The 15,289-nt window shown below is 38.8% G+C and overlaps 1 protein-coding gene across 1 annotated transcript in view; it reads left to right on the forward strand.

Annotated features, from left to right (window-relative positions):
• WBP4 (WW domain binding protein 4) overlaps positions 1–13,466 on the forward strand; it is a 33,349-nt gene extending 19,883 nt beyond the window's left edge. The window contains exons 9-10 of the mRNA XM_005878628.2: positions 2,496–2,674; positions 12,200–13,466. Coding sequence (XP_005878690.1) covers positions 2,496–2,674; positions 12,200–12,410 — 390 coding nt within the window. The 3' untranslated portion in view covers positions 12,411–13,466. The remainder of the gene's footprint in view (positions 1–2,495; positions 2,675–12,199) is intronic.
• Positions 13,467–15,289: the final 1,823 nt, after the last annotated feature.

The following is a 15,289-nucleotide window of genomic DNA, read 5'->3' on the forward strand; positions in this document are numbered from 1 at the left end:
GATCGATGTTTCTCTCTCATCAATGTTTCTAGCTCTCTATCTCTCTCCCTTCCTCTCTGTAAAAAATCAATAAAATATATTTAAAAAAAAAAAAAAGATTGATAGGCTGAGTGCCTAACCATGGTAGGAAAGTAAAAACAGATTTATACAGTATTAGTGGCCCGGTGCACAAAATTCGTGCACAGGGGGGGCAGGGGGGTGTGAGGGGGGTGTTCCTCAGCCCAGCCTGAACCCTCTCCAATCTAGGACCCCTCGGGGGATGTCAGACTGCCTATGGCAGGGGTCCTCAAACTACCGCCCGCGGGCCACATGCGGCCCGCCTAAAACATTTATCCGGCCCACCAGGTGTTTTTGCCGCCGTTGTGTGCATAGGAATTTGTTCATAATTTTTTTTTAAACTATAGTCTGGCCCGCCAACGGTCTGAGGGACAGTGAACTGGCTCCCTGTTTAAAAAGTTTGAGGACCCCTGGTCTAGAGACATGGTAGAGAGGGAGGGGCCATGGAGGACTCATCTAGAGTAGAAGGTAGAAATATGTGGGGATTTTAAGTACAAACTGGCATTGCATTTGTGAATTTGGAGATGACGTTGGAAAAGGAAGAGAAGTCAGAATTTTATCATTCTTCAACACCAGTCTTATAGTAAGGGCAGCGTGTAAGGAAAGAGCCCAAGGGCGTGGGGATGGGACAGATTCGGGTTTGCTTCTCACGGCTGCCACTTTTCAGCCAGTCCTCAGTAAGTGCCTTGATTTCCTTCTTGGTAAAACAGCACCATGGCTTTGTCCAGAAGGACGTCCAGAAGGTCTCCCGGTCTAACTAGCATATTACCCTTTTATTAGTATAAATTACTAGTCCTCTTGCTTTTATGACCTTTCCAGAATCACTCAGGAGCCCAGGTGCCAAAGTAAACAAGATACATAGCATTGATCCATGGTTGAGATTGCTGGCCTGAGAGGCAAAGGAATATCGAGGATTCTGGAAAGGGTACTTTGAGGCCACAGCTAGAATCTTGTCATTGCCTAAAATTTCTCTACCTACCCATAATTCTTGATGGAACTTAGGGCAAGGGATGTATCTAACTTGTAGAGGAACAGCAGCAAAGATCTTCTAGTAGTAGCCATCTCACAGTGTTTATAGTCAAGTTTAGGTAAGCCTGCATTCAACTTGGGACAGAAAATTTCAAGCAAACAAAATATTACAAAATTCAGTTAAACAAGGACAAACTATTTATAAACCTATCATGTATACCATTAGGTTGCTAAATACAGGCATACCTCGTTTTATCGCACTTTGCTTTATTGCACTTCACAGATGTTTCGTGTTTTACAAATTGAAGGCAAGATCCTCCACCAGCAAAAATATTTACAAGACTCACTTTATTGCGGTGGTCTGGAACTGAACCTGCAGTATCTCTGAGGTATGCCTGTATAGTGAAGATCAAAATCATTGATTTTGAAACTCAGCTGAGGCTAAGGAATTTTTAAGTTCTAGAATGATAATAAGAGTTTGAATAGAGAACATGGTGTCAGAGTTGGCACAGTCATCAGTGAATATAGAGTAGTGGCCAGAGGTCATTAGATCATATAAGGAGGAATGGAAGAGAACTGTATAGATGGCAGTATTGTGAGCCTCAGAAGAGGAGATATTTATTGCATGAGAATCAAAGTCAAAATATTTTGTTTTTAGTAAGATAAAAATATTTTATTTCTAAAAAGTTAGGGCCTAGAAGCAGTCAAAATCCTAAGAGAAAGCAGGTGCTGACTCCTAGTTTTATGATACCAATAGCATAAGGGAATGAGCTAATATCCATTCAAAGAATTGCAAACAAAACGGTATCCCACGACTGCCACCCATAGTTGTGCAGTTGCAAAGAAATCCAGTCCATAGTCTACTTGCTAAACTGGGTCACAGGACCTTGTTATCCCAGATGAAGGGGTGCCATAAAACCACCAGCCCTATCTAGGGACTACTATGGGAGCTGCTTGTCCCTCCAGGGTGTGTCTTCTAATTTCACGTAGCTTCCAGTTGTATAGGACACTAAAGTTCTGGCAATGTAGTCAACATAAAGTTAAGACGAATAGGTTAAGGGAGTTCTTTAAATAGATAGTGGGTGTAAAGGGGTCTAGTGACATGGCAGTAAACTCAAAAGGAGCACAGTATAAAGGAAGGTCATTGTTGGATATATAAGTAAGGAGATAAAACACAAAAGAAAAGAGAGGAAAAAAAAAGCTAATGTATGTTTTTAATTGTAGAACATTAATAGGATCATGTCCTATTTTAAAAAGCAGCTTTGGCTATGGTGTGATAATATTTTAGATGTGATGAAAAAACCTTATTGACCATTTAAGTTTTTTTATGTACATTTGTTGTGTTATGTGCAAATATAAACTATTAAGAGAGTTAATGTATTATTATTTAGAAACCAATAATAAGATTCCATTAAAGAAATTTTGTTTCTGTCCTAGTAGTACCTTATTTCTTGACTTTGACATTTCAGGTAAAAAATAAAAATAGTGATAAAGTAAATGAAGGCAAGATCCTCCTTTCTGAAAAACAGAAAGAAACAAATATCCAAGAGCAGAATTCATCAGGTTCAAATGAAGAAAAATCCAAAGCTCATAAAAAATCAAACCCATATGGAGAATGGAAAGAAATTAAACAAGAAGTTGAGTCTCAGTAAGTACCTGAAATGTAATCCCACTGTTATTACAAGTATTTTATATCAAGTACTTCAATAAGTTATAGTAACTATTTGAAGGATAAAGTACTCATTAAAAGTATAGCTCATTTATTTTATTACTAGAGTGTGTGTTTTTTTCTAATATTTTAAAATATGAATCGGGTTATTTTAAAAAGGTAGTGATTGTTTTCATTTCTTCCAAAATATGACATTTCTGTTGAGCACACATTCACACAGTAGCTCAATTATGCACACATGAGCATTCTCACACTCATGATTATTATTCTATCTGAGAAATAAATATCTGCATAGTCAACAAATGCTGCATATAATACATCTAAAAGCAATAAAAAAAGTTCTGTTGCTATCTTCAAAATGGCTTATGACAAAGTTTTTAAGCCAGTTTAAGAAAACAACAGTTTTATCAATTGAACAAGATCATGGTGAGATGTTACCTGGTTTATATTTCTAACTTATGTGATCAAGTCAGTTATTGTCTTAGAAGCATTTACACAATGAAAGGAAAATCTCACTTTCAGCTTCACAGATTAGTGTTTCTTAACTGCTTAAAAAAAATCTTCAGGTGGGAAAAAAACTATCTTCTAATTACATTAGTTAAGCAGTTATTCTCTAAAACATTGCTTTGAAATGGTAATGAAAGATGACTAATCTAGTGATACTTGACATTATTTATGTTAAAATTATATTTTAATAAAAAGGTTGGATTTTTTCACAAGGTAAAAGTAATGCAAGTTTTGGACAACTTTATATACCTGTTCTAATTAGAAATGATTCTCTAGGGGTAACACACCGTTAAAATGGTACTAGGATAGATTCCGGGCACCATAGTGGCATAGGTAAATGTAGTACTCCAATCTTCCCACAACCACATCAAAATTACAACTAAACTGCAGAACAACCATCATTCAGAACTGCCTGAAATCTAGCTGAACAGAAGTCCTACAGCTAAGGATATAATGAAGCCACATTGAGACTAGTAGGAGGAGTGGACACCCAGAAAGGCTGGTCCCACTGATAAAAATTGGGAGAGATATCTCAGCTGTGGGGGTCCCCCTGAGGAGTGAGAGGTTCCAGTCCCACACCAGACTGCCCACCAGATGCTGCTTGTTTGAGAAATTGGGTTCCAGTAACACAAAGAGAAATTATCATAACTTCTGCCTGTAAAAATCAGTGGGGATTGTGGTTCAGTGAGCTGGAGGGCTGCTGGAGTCCCAAGCATTTCTTTTAAAGGGCCAGTGCATAGACTTTCTCAGCTCACTCACTTCTCCAGCACTGGGCCAGCTGCTCAAAAGGCACCAGGGTTATAAGGGGAGGAACTGAATTGTCTGCAGTCAGGGCAAGAGCTGGAGGGGCAACTTTCTCTCATACAGAAGTGCTGGTAGAATGGTGGCAGCAGGAGGGTGTTCCTTTTCTGAGCCCTCCCACCATAGATCCAGTAGGTGGGCACCATATCTGAGTCTCCATCAACCTGGCTGTCACCCTGGTCCCTGAGACCCAAACCCACCCAAATTGCAGGTCCACCCAAGCTGTTTGCAATGGCTTTTCCATATGAACAACTTGTCTTGGCTCATAACTTCAGACATTACTAAAATTTCTCAAACAAGCAGCATCTGGCATCTGTGTGCCCCTTACCTCATGCAAAGTTGCCACAGGCCCAGCACTAGCAGCAGCCAGCCTTGGTTCGCAGATTGGCCTCACTTCAGCACCTCCAAGCCCAGCACAAGTAGCAGCTATCTAAGAATCACTTTGTAAGTCATGCTGATGGCCCTGGGGGACAACACAGGCAGCAGCTGACCTTTGCCTGCACTTTCCGGGAGACACCTAAGCCAGCATACCTGGTGCACAGCATCAGACCATGTTGAAGCACCACCCAACTGCCTCCACAAGAAACACATTCAAGCAGCATACTCAAGAGGCTTCAGAGCCCTACTGAAGTAAGTCTTCTTCCATGGGGTGGGCCCGTGCACAGCTAATCCTCCAAGGTGGTCACAGCCAGTCCTTGATAGGCCTAGGGATAAATCCCTCCTGTTGATGTGCCGACAGCAATCAGTGCTCAACTACAACATGAGGGTGTACACCAAGCATGTCAAACTCAGAGGCTAACACAGGCCAAATAAACAAGGTTTAAGTTTATGTGGACCACAAAAAAACAAAAGCTTCAATTTTCATAGAAACGTAGGTTTATTTCAATAGAGACATGCTAAATACAAAAGGCTGAAATAAATGAGTAATTGTTAACATAAAATAATAGAACATTTTAATAAAAATTAATATTTTTTTCTTGAACATTAACTTACCGGACACTGAATAACTGCACAAATTAATAAGCGTAATGCAAATAAACCTACTTTTCTTATTCTCCCAAAGCGAAATATTTCCTGTTGCACACACCAAACAAGTCAGTATAAGACTAATGACGTGGCAATCGGCTGCTAAAATACTCGCTGCTAGTATTAGTGGGGAGAGATGGTGTGCTTGCGCGTAAGGGAAATGAATGCAACACAATTATAGTAAACAATCATTAGTGAACATTGTAGTTCATTATTAATAACTAGAGGCCCAGTGCACAAAATTTGTGCGCTAGGGGGTGGGGTCCCTCAGCCCGGCCTGCACCCTCTCACAGTCTGGGACCCCTCACTCCTTACCGCCCACCTGCTCACTCCTTACCGCTTGGCTCGCTGCTCCTTAGCGGCAAGCTCCTTACCACTCAGCTCGCTGCTCCTTAGCACTCCCACAGAGGTGGGAAAGGCTCCTGCCACTACCACAGAGCCTGGCTTCTGGCTGAGCAGCGCTCCCCCTGTGGGAGCGCACTGACCATCGGGTGAAAGCTCCTGCATTGAGTGTCTGCCCCCTGGTGGTCAGTGTGCAACTTGGCGACCAGTTGTTCTGGTCATTCCCCATAATGGTTGCTTAGGCTTTTATTATATTGATTATGTATAACAGGATGTTGTAAAAATTAAGTTACAAAATTTTTATTACAACATTTCTTACATACCATCATATTGGCTGGGCCACAAAAATACTTGTTGTGGGCCGCATGCAAGCTGCGAGTTTAACATGCTTGATGTACACAGCCCACAAGGAGTGCCCAGCTTGGGTGAACATGGAGGCTGTGCCACTGGACCACACAGGACACCTACTCTATGAGGCCACTCTATCAAGCCCAGGAGACATACCAGCTCTATCTAATACATAGAAACAAACGGGGGCAGCCAAATAGGAGACAAAGAAACATGTCCCAAATGAAAGAACAAAACTCCAGAAAAAGAACTAAACAAAATAGAGAAATCTACTAGATGCAGAGTTCAGACCACTGGTTATAAGGATACTCAATGGACTTAGGGGAATAGTAGATGAACTTAGTGAAAACTTCAGCAAAGAGATAGGAAACAAAAACAACTAGAAAACAAAAAAGAACCAGTAACAAATGAAGAATACATTAATTGAAATTAATTGAATACATTACAAGGTATCAACAGTGGAGTAGATGAAGCAGAAATTTGGAAGATAAGGAAGCAGAAAACACCCAATCAGAACTGCAAAAATGAAAAAGAATCCCCCAAAAAAGGAGGATAGTATAAGGAGCCTCTGGGACAACTTCAATCATACCAACATTTGCATCAAGAGGATGCCAGGAGAAGAGAGAGAGAGAGCAAGGAACTGAAAACATGTGAAAAAATAATGTGAAAAATTTCCCTAACATAGTGAAGGAAATAGACATACAAGTCCAGGAAGTGCAGAGTCCCAAACAATATGAACCCAAAGAGGCCCACTTTAAGACATACCATAAATAAAATGCAAAAAGTTAAAGAGAGTATTTGAAAAGCAGCTAGTTAACTACAAGGGAGCTCCCATAAGACTGTCAGCTGATTTCTCAACAGACACTTGGAGTCCAGAAGGGATTGGCAAGAAATATTCAAAGAGATGAAAAGGCAAGGGCATACAGCCAAGATTACCCAGCAAAGTTATTTAGAATCAAAGGACAGATAAAGAGCTTCCCAGACAAGAGAAATCTAAAGGAGTTCATCACCACCAAACTAATATTACATGAAATGTTATAAAAAGGTGTTCTTTCAGAAGAAGAAAAGATTTAAAAAAAATGAATAATAAGATGGCCATAAATACTTAGCAACAATTGAATCTAAAAAACAAATGAACAGAAACAGACTCAGATACAGAGAACATTTTGATGATTGCCATATGGGAGGATGTTGTGGGGATGGGTGAAAAAGATGAAGGGATTAAGAAGTATAGATTCGTGCCTGCCCAGTATGGCTCAGTGGTTGAGCATCAACCCATGAACCAGGTCAAGATTCAATTCCTGGTTCAGGCACATGCCCAGGTTACAGGCTTGATCCCCAGTAGGGGGCGTGCAGGAGGCAGCCAATCGATTCTTATTGATGTTTCTGTCTCTCCCTCTCCCTTCCTCTCTCTGAAATCAATAAAAATATATATTTTTAAATACTTTGAGAAAAAAAGAAGTATAGATGGGTATTACAGAATAGTCATGGGAATATAAAGTACAGCCTAGGGCAGTGATGGCGAACCTTTTGAGCTCAGCGTGTCAGCATTTTGAAAAACCCTAATTTAACTCTGGTGCCGTGTCACATATAGAAGTTTTTTGGTATTTGCAACCATAGTAAAACAAAGACTTATATTTTTGATATTTATTTTATATATTTAAATGCCATTTAACAAAGAAAAATCAACCAAAAAAATGAGTTCGCATGTCACCTCTGACACGCATGTCATAGGTTCGCCATCACTGGCCTAGGGAATAGTCAATGATATTTTAATAACTGTGTATGGTGACAGATGGGTACAAGATTCATCAAGATGATCACTTAGTAAGTTATATAATGTCTAATCACTGGGTAGTATACCTGAAATTAATGTATGTCAACTGTAACTGAAAAACAAAAAATGATTTAAAGTAAGGTAATTGTTACTATTATGAAACATTGAAATTGTATATATTAAATATTGGGAAATGTGTATTTAATACATATTTAATACAGGTACCATAAGTAAATTATGTATTTTGAAGTTGCAGAAATAATAGACTACATTACTTCAGACCTAAGTGACTTAAGTGACTTACAATAAGAAGATGGTCCTATTATACCAATATCTACTATTCTGCAAAGTTGAGATTTCTCAGATTTTGAGTATTTTTTTCTTGTGATAACTATATTCTAAGGCCATTCTTGTTAAATTTTAATCACTAAGCCAGTTTAGTATATGATGAAATATGTCTGACTCCCTAAGTAGATTATTACAAGGCAATAATTTATTGCTAAATCCTAATTTCTTAAGGATTTTTTCCTCTAAAAATAACATACATGTTTATTATAAAAGACTTTTTTAAATGAAGAAAAGCATAAAATATCCTATTTTGTTAAAATTTTATAAATGTTATTTTAAATTGCCATATAATATGTAGTCATTTAGATGTGCATTGATTTTACTCAGCCACTCTCTTTCTGCTGACATTAGGTTATTTCCACATTTTTTTGTTTTTATAACTTACTCTGATTATTATATAGATACTAGAGGCCTGATGCATGAAATTTGGGGGGGGGGGTCCCTCAGCCCGGCCTGCGCCCTTTCGCAATCCAGGACCCCTTGGGGATGTCCGACTGCCGATTTAGGCCTAAACTGGTAGTCAGACATCCCTCTTGCAACCTGGGACCCCTTGCTCCTAACCGCCCGCCTGCTCACTCCTTATCGCTTGGCTTGCCGCTCCTTAGCGCTGCCATGGAGGCGGGAAAGTCTCCCGCCACTGCCTCTGCGCTCGCCAGCTATGAGCCCAGCTTCTGGCTGAGCAGTGCTCCAGCTATGGGAGCACACCGACCACCAGGGGCCAGCTCCTGCGTTGAGCGTCTTCCCCTTGGTGGTGGAGCTGCCCCCTGGAGGTCAGTGCGCATCATAGCAACTGGTTGTTCCGCCGTTCTGTCAATTTGCATATTGAGGTTTTATTTTATAGGACTAGAGGCCTGGTGCACAAAAATTTGTGCACTCGGGGCGGGGGGTAGAGGGGGTCCCTCAGCCCATCCTTTGCCCTCTCGCAGTCTGGGACCCCTCAGGAGATAACGACCTGCTGGCTTAGGCCTGCTCCTGGGTGGCAGAGGGCAGGCCCAATCCCTAGGTGCAGCCCCTGGTCCAGCTCAGAGCAGGGCCGATTGGGAAGTTGGGGTGCTGCCCCCTGTCATGCACAGAGCAGGGCCCATCAGGGGGTTGGGGAGCTCCCCCCTGTCACGCACAGAGGGGGGTTGGGGCACCGCACCCTGTCACACTCAAGGCAGGGTCGATAGGGAAGTTTCGGTACCACCCCCTGTCACGCACAGAGCAGGGCCGATCAGGGGGTTGGGGCGTTGCTAGGTAGCCACTTAGTCTAGTTGGTTTACTGATGTTACCCCAGAACTAAAAACAGTGCCTAGCACATAATAGATGTTAGTAAGTGTGTTTTAAGTACATTAATTCATTTTTAAATTGTGGATTTTATCCTTTTCTTATTATTTCTTTAATTAGTAAATATGGTATGAAAAAGCTTGTGTCCCGTTGTGCTGCTGAATTATTTTATTTATAAAACTACTATACTGAGTCATGGGTTTTCCATGTACAAACTTTTCTGCAAATATTTTTTGATTTTTTTCTTTTGATTTTGCTCCCTATTTATTTCATTTCCTATCTGCTTTAGTTAGATTTTTAAACCCAGTGTTATATAATAGTGATGACAGTGGGCATTCATGTTTTGTTTCTGATTTCAGTGGAAATGTCTCTAAAATTTATATTGAGGATTATATTGACTGTTGATCTTAAGCCTATTATGTTATTTTTATTATGTTAAGGATGTGTGCTTTATTTCTGGATTCTTCAAGGATTATCAGAAATTGATTTTGATAAATTTCAGTAGTCATAGCTTTGATATGGGGAACAGATTGGGAAATGGTGGTCTGTAGTTTTGTTTTTCTTTATAAAATGAGTGATATCTTTATCAGGTTTGGATATTTGACTTATGCTAAATAAAAAGTGAGATAGCTTTTCCTTATTTAATGTTCTTGAATAATTTAATAGTTCCTCTGGGATTAGAAAGTTTAATAGAAATTACTAGTAAAAGCTGGTTCTGGAGTTCTAGGAGGGAGGTAATTTTTTTGTATCTTTCTTTAGTCTCTTGGTTACTATCTGTGACATTGGACAAGTTGCCTTATCTCGTTGAGCCTCAGTTTCCGCATTTGTAAAAGCTATAGTTCCCAACTGATTTCTAATTTGTTGTGTGGAATACATTAGAAAAGACAAATTAACACATATAGGACCATGTACTCACTTGGCACCTAGATCACCTAAGATTTCAACTATCATGTACTGCAGCTGCTGTTTTGGAGGAAAGAGCAGGGGGTGGGGGTTATAGCTTCAACTCCTTATAGCTTCAACTACTTATTCTTGAGTACTAATCAGTCTCAGTAATCTATATTTTCCCCTAAAATCTTGTATTTCATAAAGACTTTAACATTTAAAACATATGGTAATACAGTAAACTTTCTATAATTTTTGGCATTGCTTTTTGAGATATAATTTTGATTAGAGACTTCAATCCATTTAAATTTAGAATAATATCTGGATTTACCAGTGCCATCTTATCAATTGTTTTTTGGCTATGTTGTAGTTCCCTTTTTCCTTTTTCTTCTCTTGTTGAATTGATGTGATTATGCAGTGGTATGCTTTTATTCCCTTCTTTTATACCTCATGAATCTATTTTAGGTTTTTGTTTTGTGATTACCATGATGCTTATATAAAACTTCTTATATATATAAAACAGTCTATTTTACACTGTCTGATAACAACTTCAGTCACAAAAAAATACATTTTTACTTCTGTTTTATGTTTTTGATGTCAAAATTTACATCTTCATATATTGTGTACCTATTAACAAATAGTTTTAGCTAGTCTGGTTTTAATGTATTTGTCTTTTAACCTTTATATTAGAGTTAAGTAGTTAACACACAACCCTAATAGAGTCTTCGTTTATTCTGACTATATGCTTTGTATATTCTGACTATATACCATTTTGGGGGGTATATTTTTATGTTAGTAATTAGCAGCCTTTCAGTTCAGCTTAAAAACTCCTTTCAGCATTTCTTGCAAAGCAGAATAACCTCAGATTTTTTTTATTAGGGTAAGTTTTTATTGCCTTCATTTCTGAAAGACACCTTAACTGGCTAGGTAATCTTGATTAGCATTGTATTCCTTTCAACACTTGGAATATATCATCACATTCTCTTCTGGCTTGCATTGTTTGCTGAGATATTCTCTGGTAGCCTTATGAAATTCTCTTGTATGAGTAAAATTTTCTTCACTTGATGCTTTTAAAATTCTTTCTTTGTCTGAGATGTTAAACAGTCTCATTAAAATGTGTTTTGAAGATCTTTTTGGATTACAATTTTGAAGTGACCTATATTAGCTTCAACTTGATGTACAAATCTCTCCCCACTTTTGGGAAATTTTCACACATTATTTGTAAGCTCTGGGAGGGGCAGGAATTGAGCTGTGCCTCAGGAATTACTGACCAGGCCTGAAACATTGGCAGAATTCTCCATCTTCCATCCCTAATCTCTGTAGAACTCCTTTCTCTAAATAGGGAGGATATGTAGTTCCCAACAAGTTTTATACATCTAGCCCAGCCGTGGGCAAACTACGGCCCTCGGGCCGAATCCGGCCCATTTGAAATGAATAAAACTAAAAAAAAAAAAAAAAGACCGTACCCTTTTATGTAATGATGTTTACTTTGAATTTATATTAGTTCACACAAACACTCCATCCATGCTTTTGTTCCGGCCCTCCGGTCCAGTTTAAGAACCCATTGTGGCCCTCGAGTCAAAAAGTTTGCCCACCCCTGGTCTAGCCACTAAAAGTTAAACATAATGATCATTCTGGTCCATGTTCAAAAAGCTCAGGGAATGGAGTGATGGGTTTATTATGCTCATGTTAAACAGGTATTGATCTGTGGATTAGTCAACTGAATATTTATAGTAACCATATGGACGATTGAAGGGCTAGTTCCTTAGTAAAAGGGTGGTAGGCAAATAGCCGCATGGAGTCATTACTACACTAGGCCATTGAGATTCCATGGTTTTCATCTTGTGCTGTGTGAGCCCCCATAGGTCTTGTCAGTCCGTGGCAAAATCATTTTCCATAAATACATCTCACTTATTCACCTATATAACTGTACTGTTAATCATACATAAGCACAATCATTTCCTTAAACGACACATGTTTTGTGCGACAGGAATAAAAGAATAGATGGGAGTTTTCCTGGTGTGTCCACCTAAATAAGTATTTAGTATCTTAAATAATTTATTTTAAAATAGTTTCCTACTCTAACATGGCTAACTTCCCACTATTAGAAAGGTGATCTTGGGGCTTTGGTGGACCCACCAGTTATGTGAAAGTTTGTCTTACTCTTTGTCAAGTAATGGTTTTATTTTTATTTTCTATTCCAGTGAGGAGGTAGATTTGGAACTTCCAAGCACTGAAAATGAATATTTATCAACTTCAGAAGCTGCTGTTGGTGAGGAACCCAAAGTAGTTTTTAAAGAAAAAACAGTCACTTCTCTTGGAGTCGTGGCAGATGGAGTGGCCCCAGTATTCAAAAAGAGAAAAGTGGAAAATGGAAAATCTAGAAATTTAAGACAGCGAGGTGATGATCAATAATTGGAAAAGAGTTTTGGAACAGGATGCAGACTACACATCTTAAAAGCTTCTCTATATTATTTCTAAATACTTTCATGCTAAAAATTTAGATTTATTCTAAATGTATTTTATGTGAATGTAAAATAAATCTTTTTTTATGTGAAATTTATTTTTGTTCCTAAAATGGAAGCCTACCACCTTGCATTGTACTACAGTGTATTATGTTCAGTGTCTAAAAATGCTAATTGTCATAATATAAGATGCTATGTATCTGTTATTTAAAACCTAGAAAAGCAAGGCCTTTATTCCATTTTTACTCATATGAACATATTTACCCTGCACTGAAAATGCATTACTTTCATACACTGATATTAACTATTATCTAAGAAATAAGAATCAGACCCCATAAGAGAAGATTCACAGGCCATTGATAGATTCAGTTCTGAGAATCCTGTCAAAAGGCTGATTTAGGAAGTATATGCACATTGCCTTGTTACTCAACTTAAGGTCAAGGACCAAGAAAAGGACTACAGCTCAATTAGAGTGCAAATTGGACCACAGGTACAAATGAGTGTTTGCCTAGTTCAAAGCAACAACCATTGCTTAAGCATTTTTACTTTGAGCTAGGTATTATACTGTGCCCTGGGGATATAAAAATAAGGCATATCCCTATTCACAACTTCACATTCTAGCATAGTCCTTTCCTTCCAGTCATGTACTCTGTTTAGCAGTCTTATTTACATGTACTGGAAAATCTTTTTTAAGGTTTACTTAAAACTAGGTAGATGAAGGCTTGAACACAAATAGTAATGTCTCAGGCTTCAGTAAAAGATTTTAGTGTTCCCTTAGACAAATTAGACATTTCTTGTTTTCTAGTTAAGTTTCTTAAAAAATAGAATATTTCTTATTTAATCAATTTGAAATAGATACCTTCTCTTTATTACTCCAAATTCTTAAAATTATATTTTTATAAATTGTACAGTATTTAATGTTTGGTAGTAAATATTTGTCTTAAGGTTACTAGTATACATGTAAGAAAATGATAGATTATTAAAAACTTTATGAAAGAGAAAATTAGTATTTGGTTGTTTGTTTTTTTTTCTAATATCAGAGTCATCTTAGCATTGGAGAGCAAATATTTGGAGATTTGTTTTTCCACTTGTTCAATTTACTTATTTGGGCATTTCATGAATGTAGAGCATTGTAAAGAAGTATTTTAGGTTCTGTATAGCCCATTTGTCATCTAACTAAGTAATGTGTCTTGTTGCTTGACTCCTCAATTGGAAAAGATGGTAAGACTATAAATGCAATACTGCTATATTTTACCCACATTTAGCTTATACAAAATACACAATTGAAGACATTTTTAAAACTGCACCTCACTATGTAAAGTGTTTCTCTTTGATGCATTCTTTTTGTTTTTATTATCCTCACCTGAGGATATGGTTATTGACTTGAGAGAGAGAGAGAAACCTCGATGTGAGAGAGAAACATCAATCAATTGCCTTCCATATTCACACTGTCTGGGGATCAAATCCACAACCTAGGAATGTATATTGACTGGGAATCGAACCCACAACCTTTTAGTGTACCAGACAATGCCCCAACCAACTGAGCAACCTGGCCAGGGCTTTTTGATGCATTCTTTAACTACTTTACTTTTGTAATAAGACAGTATTAGAAGTTTGAAGGTAAACCTTAAACAAACTGGTTTTAAGGATTGCTTAGAAAAGACTTAAACACAAAAATTTTAGTAAATCAAATTGTAAAAAACTGTACTTTTCTATTTGTTTTGAAAGAATAAGAAAACATATCAACTTACCTAGAATTTTTCAAAAGTAAAACATTGGGTATGATCATTTCTGTCATTTCTATTTTTATATATATTTGTATATAGGTATAGATGAGAGGTTATAAAGGTAAAGTCCCAATCTCTCACCTCCTCCCCCATGACCACCGTGGGTGTTTTTTCCCCCTAAGCATGTTAACACTGGGTATATGTGAGCAACCATTATGACACTTGGATTTATGAAGTCTACTCTCTGGATGAAATATTCAAAGTTGAATGATCCAAACATCCAAAAGTGATTTTTGGTTTTTAATGCAGTTTTTATAAATCCTGAAAACTATACTGAGGGAATCATCCTATCTGATTTTTAAGTATTGAGAAACTATAATAATTAAAATAGTATGGTACTAGTTTATATAAGGGTATTATATAAACTAGAGTGTTTATGGTTGTTACTGTGCCATTACCACACTGACCTCACTATTGTGTTTTTATAGTATACTAGAGGCCCAGTGCACAAATTTGTGCACCAGTGGGGTGTACCTTGGCTTGGCTTGTGGGGATCAGGCTGAAACCGACCCAGTGCACAGATTCGTCCAGGGTGTGTCTGGCCCTTCTCACCCAGTCCCAATCGGGGCTGGCTGGCTGGGAAGGGACTGCGGGAGGTTGACAGGCCAGGGAGGGACCACAGGAGGGCTCCAGGGCATGTCCGGCCCATCTTGCCCAGTCCCGATGGGCCGGACCCCAGCAGCAAGCTAACCTACCAGTGGGAGCATCTGCCCCCTGGCGATCAATGTGTGTCATAGTGACTGGCCAAATGAATGGTCGGACACTTAGCATATTAGGCTTTTATTATTTACTAGAGGCTCCGTGCACAAAAATTTGTGCACTGGGGGGGGGGCCCTCAACCCATCCTGTGCCCTCTCGCAGTCTGGGACCCCTCAGGAGATAATGACCTGCTGGCTTAGGCCTGCTCCCGGGTGGCAGAGGGCAGGCCCAATCCCTAGGTGCAGCCCCTGGTCGGGCTCAGAGCAGGGCCGATGGGGGAGTTGGGGCGCTGCCCCCTGTCATGCACAGAGCAGGGCGGATCGGGAGGTTGCGATGCCACCCC

This window comes from Myotis brandtii, unplaced genomic scaffold (assembly GCF_000412655.1).
Source record: "Myotis brandtii unplaced genomic scaffold, ASM41265v1 scaffold569, whole genome shotgun sequence".
NCBI lineage: Eukaryota > Metazoa > Chordata > Mammalia > Chiroptera > Vespertilionidae > Myotis > Myotis brandtii.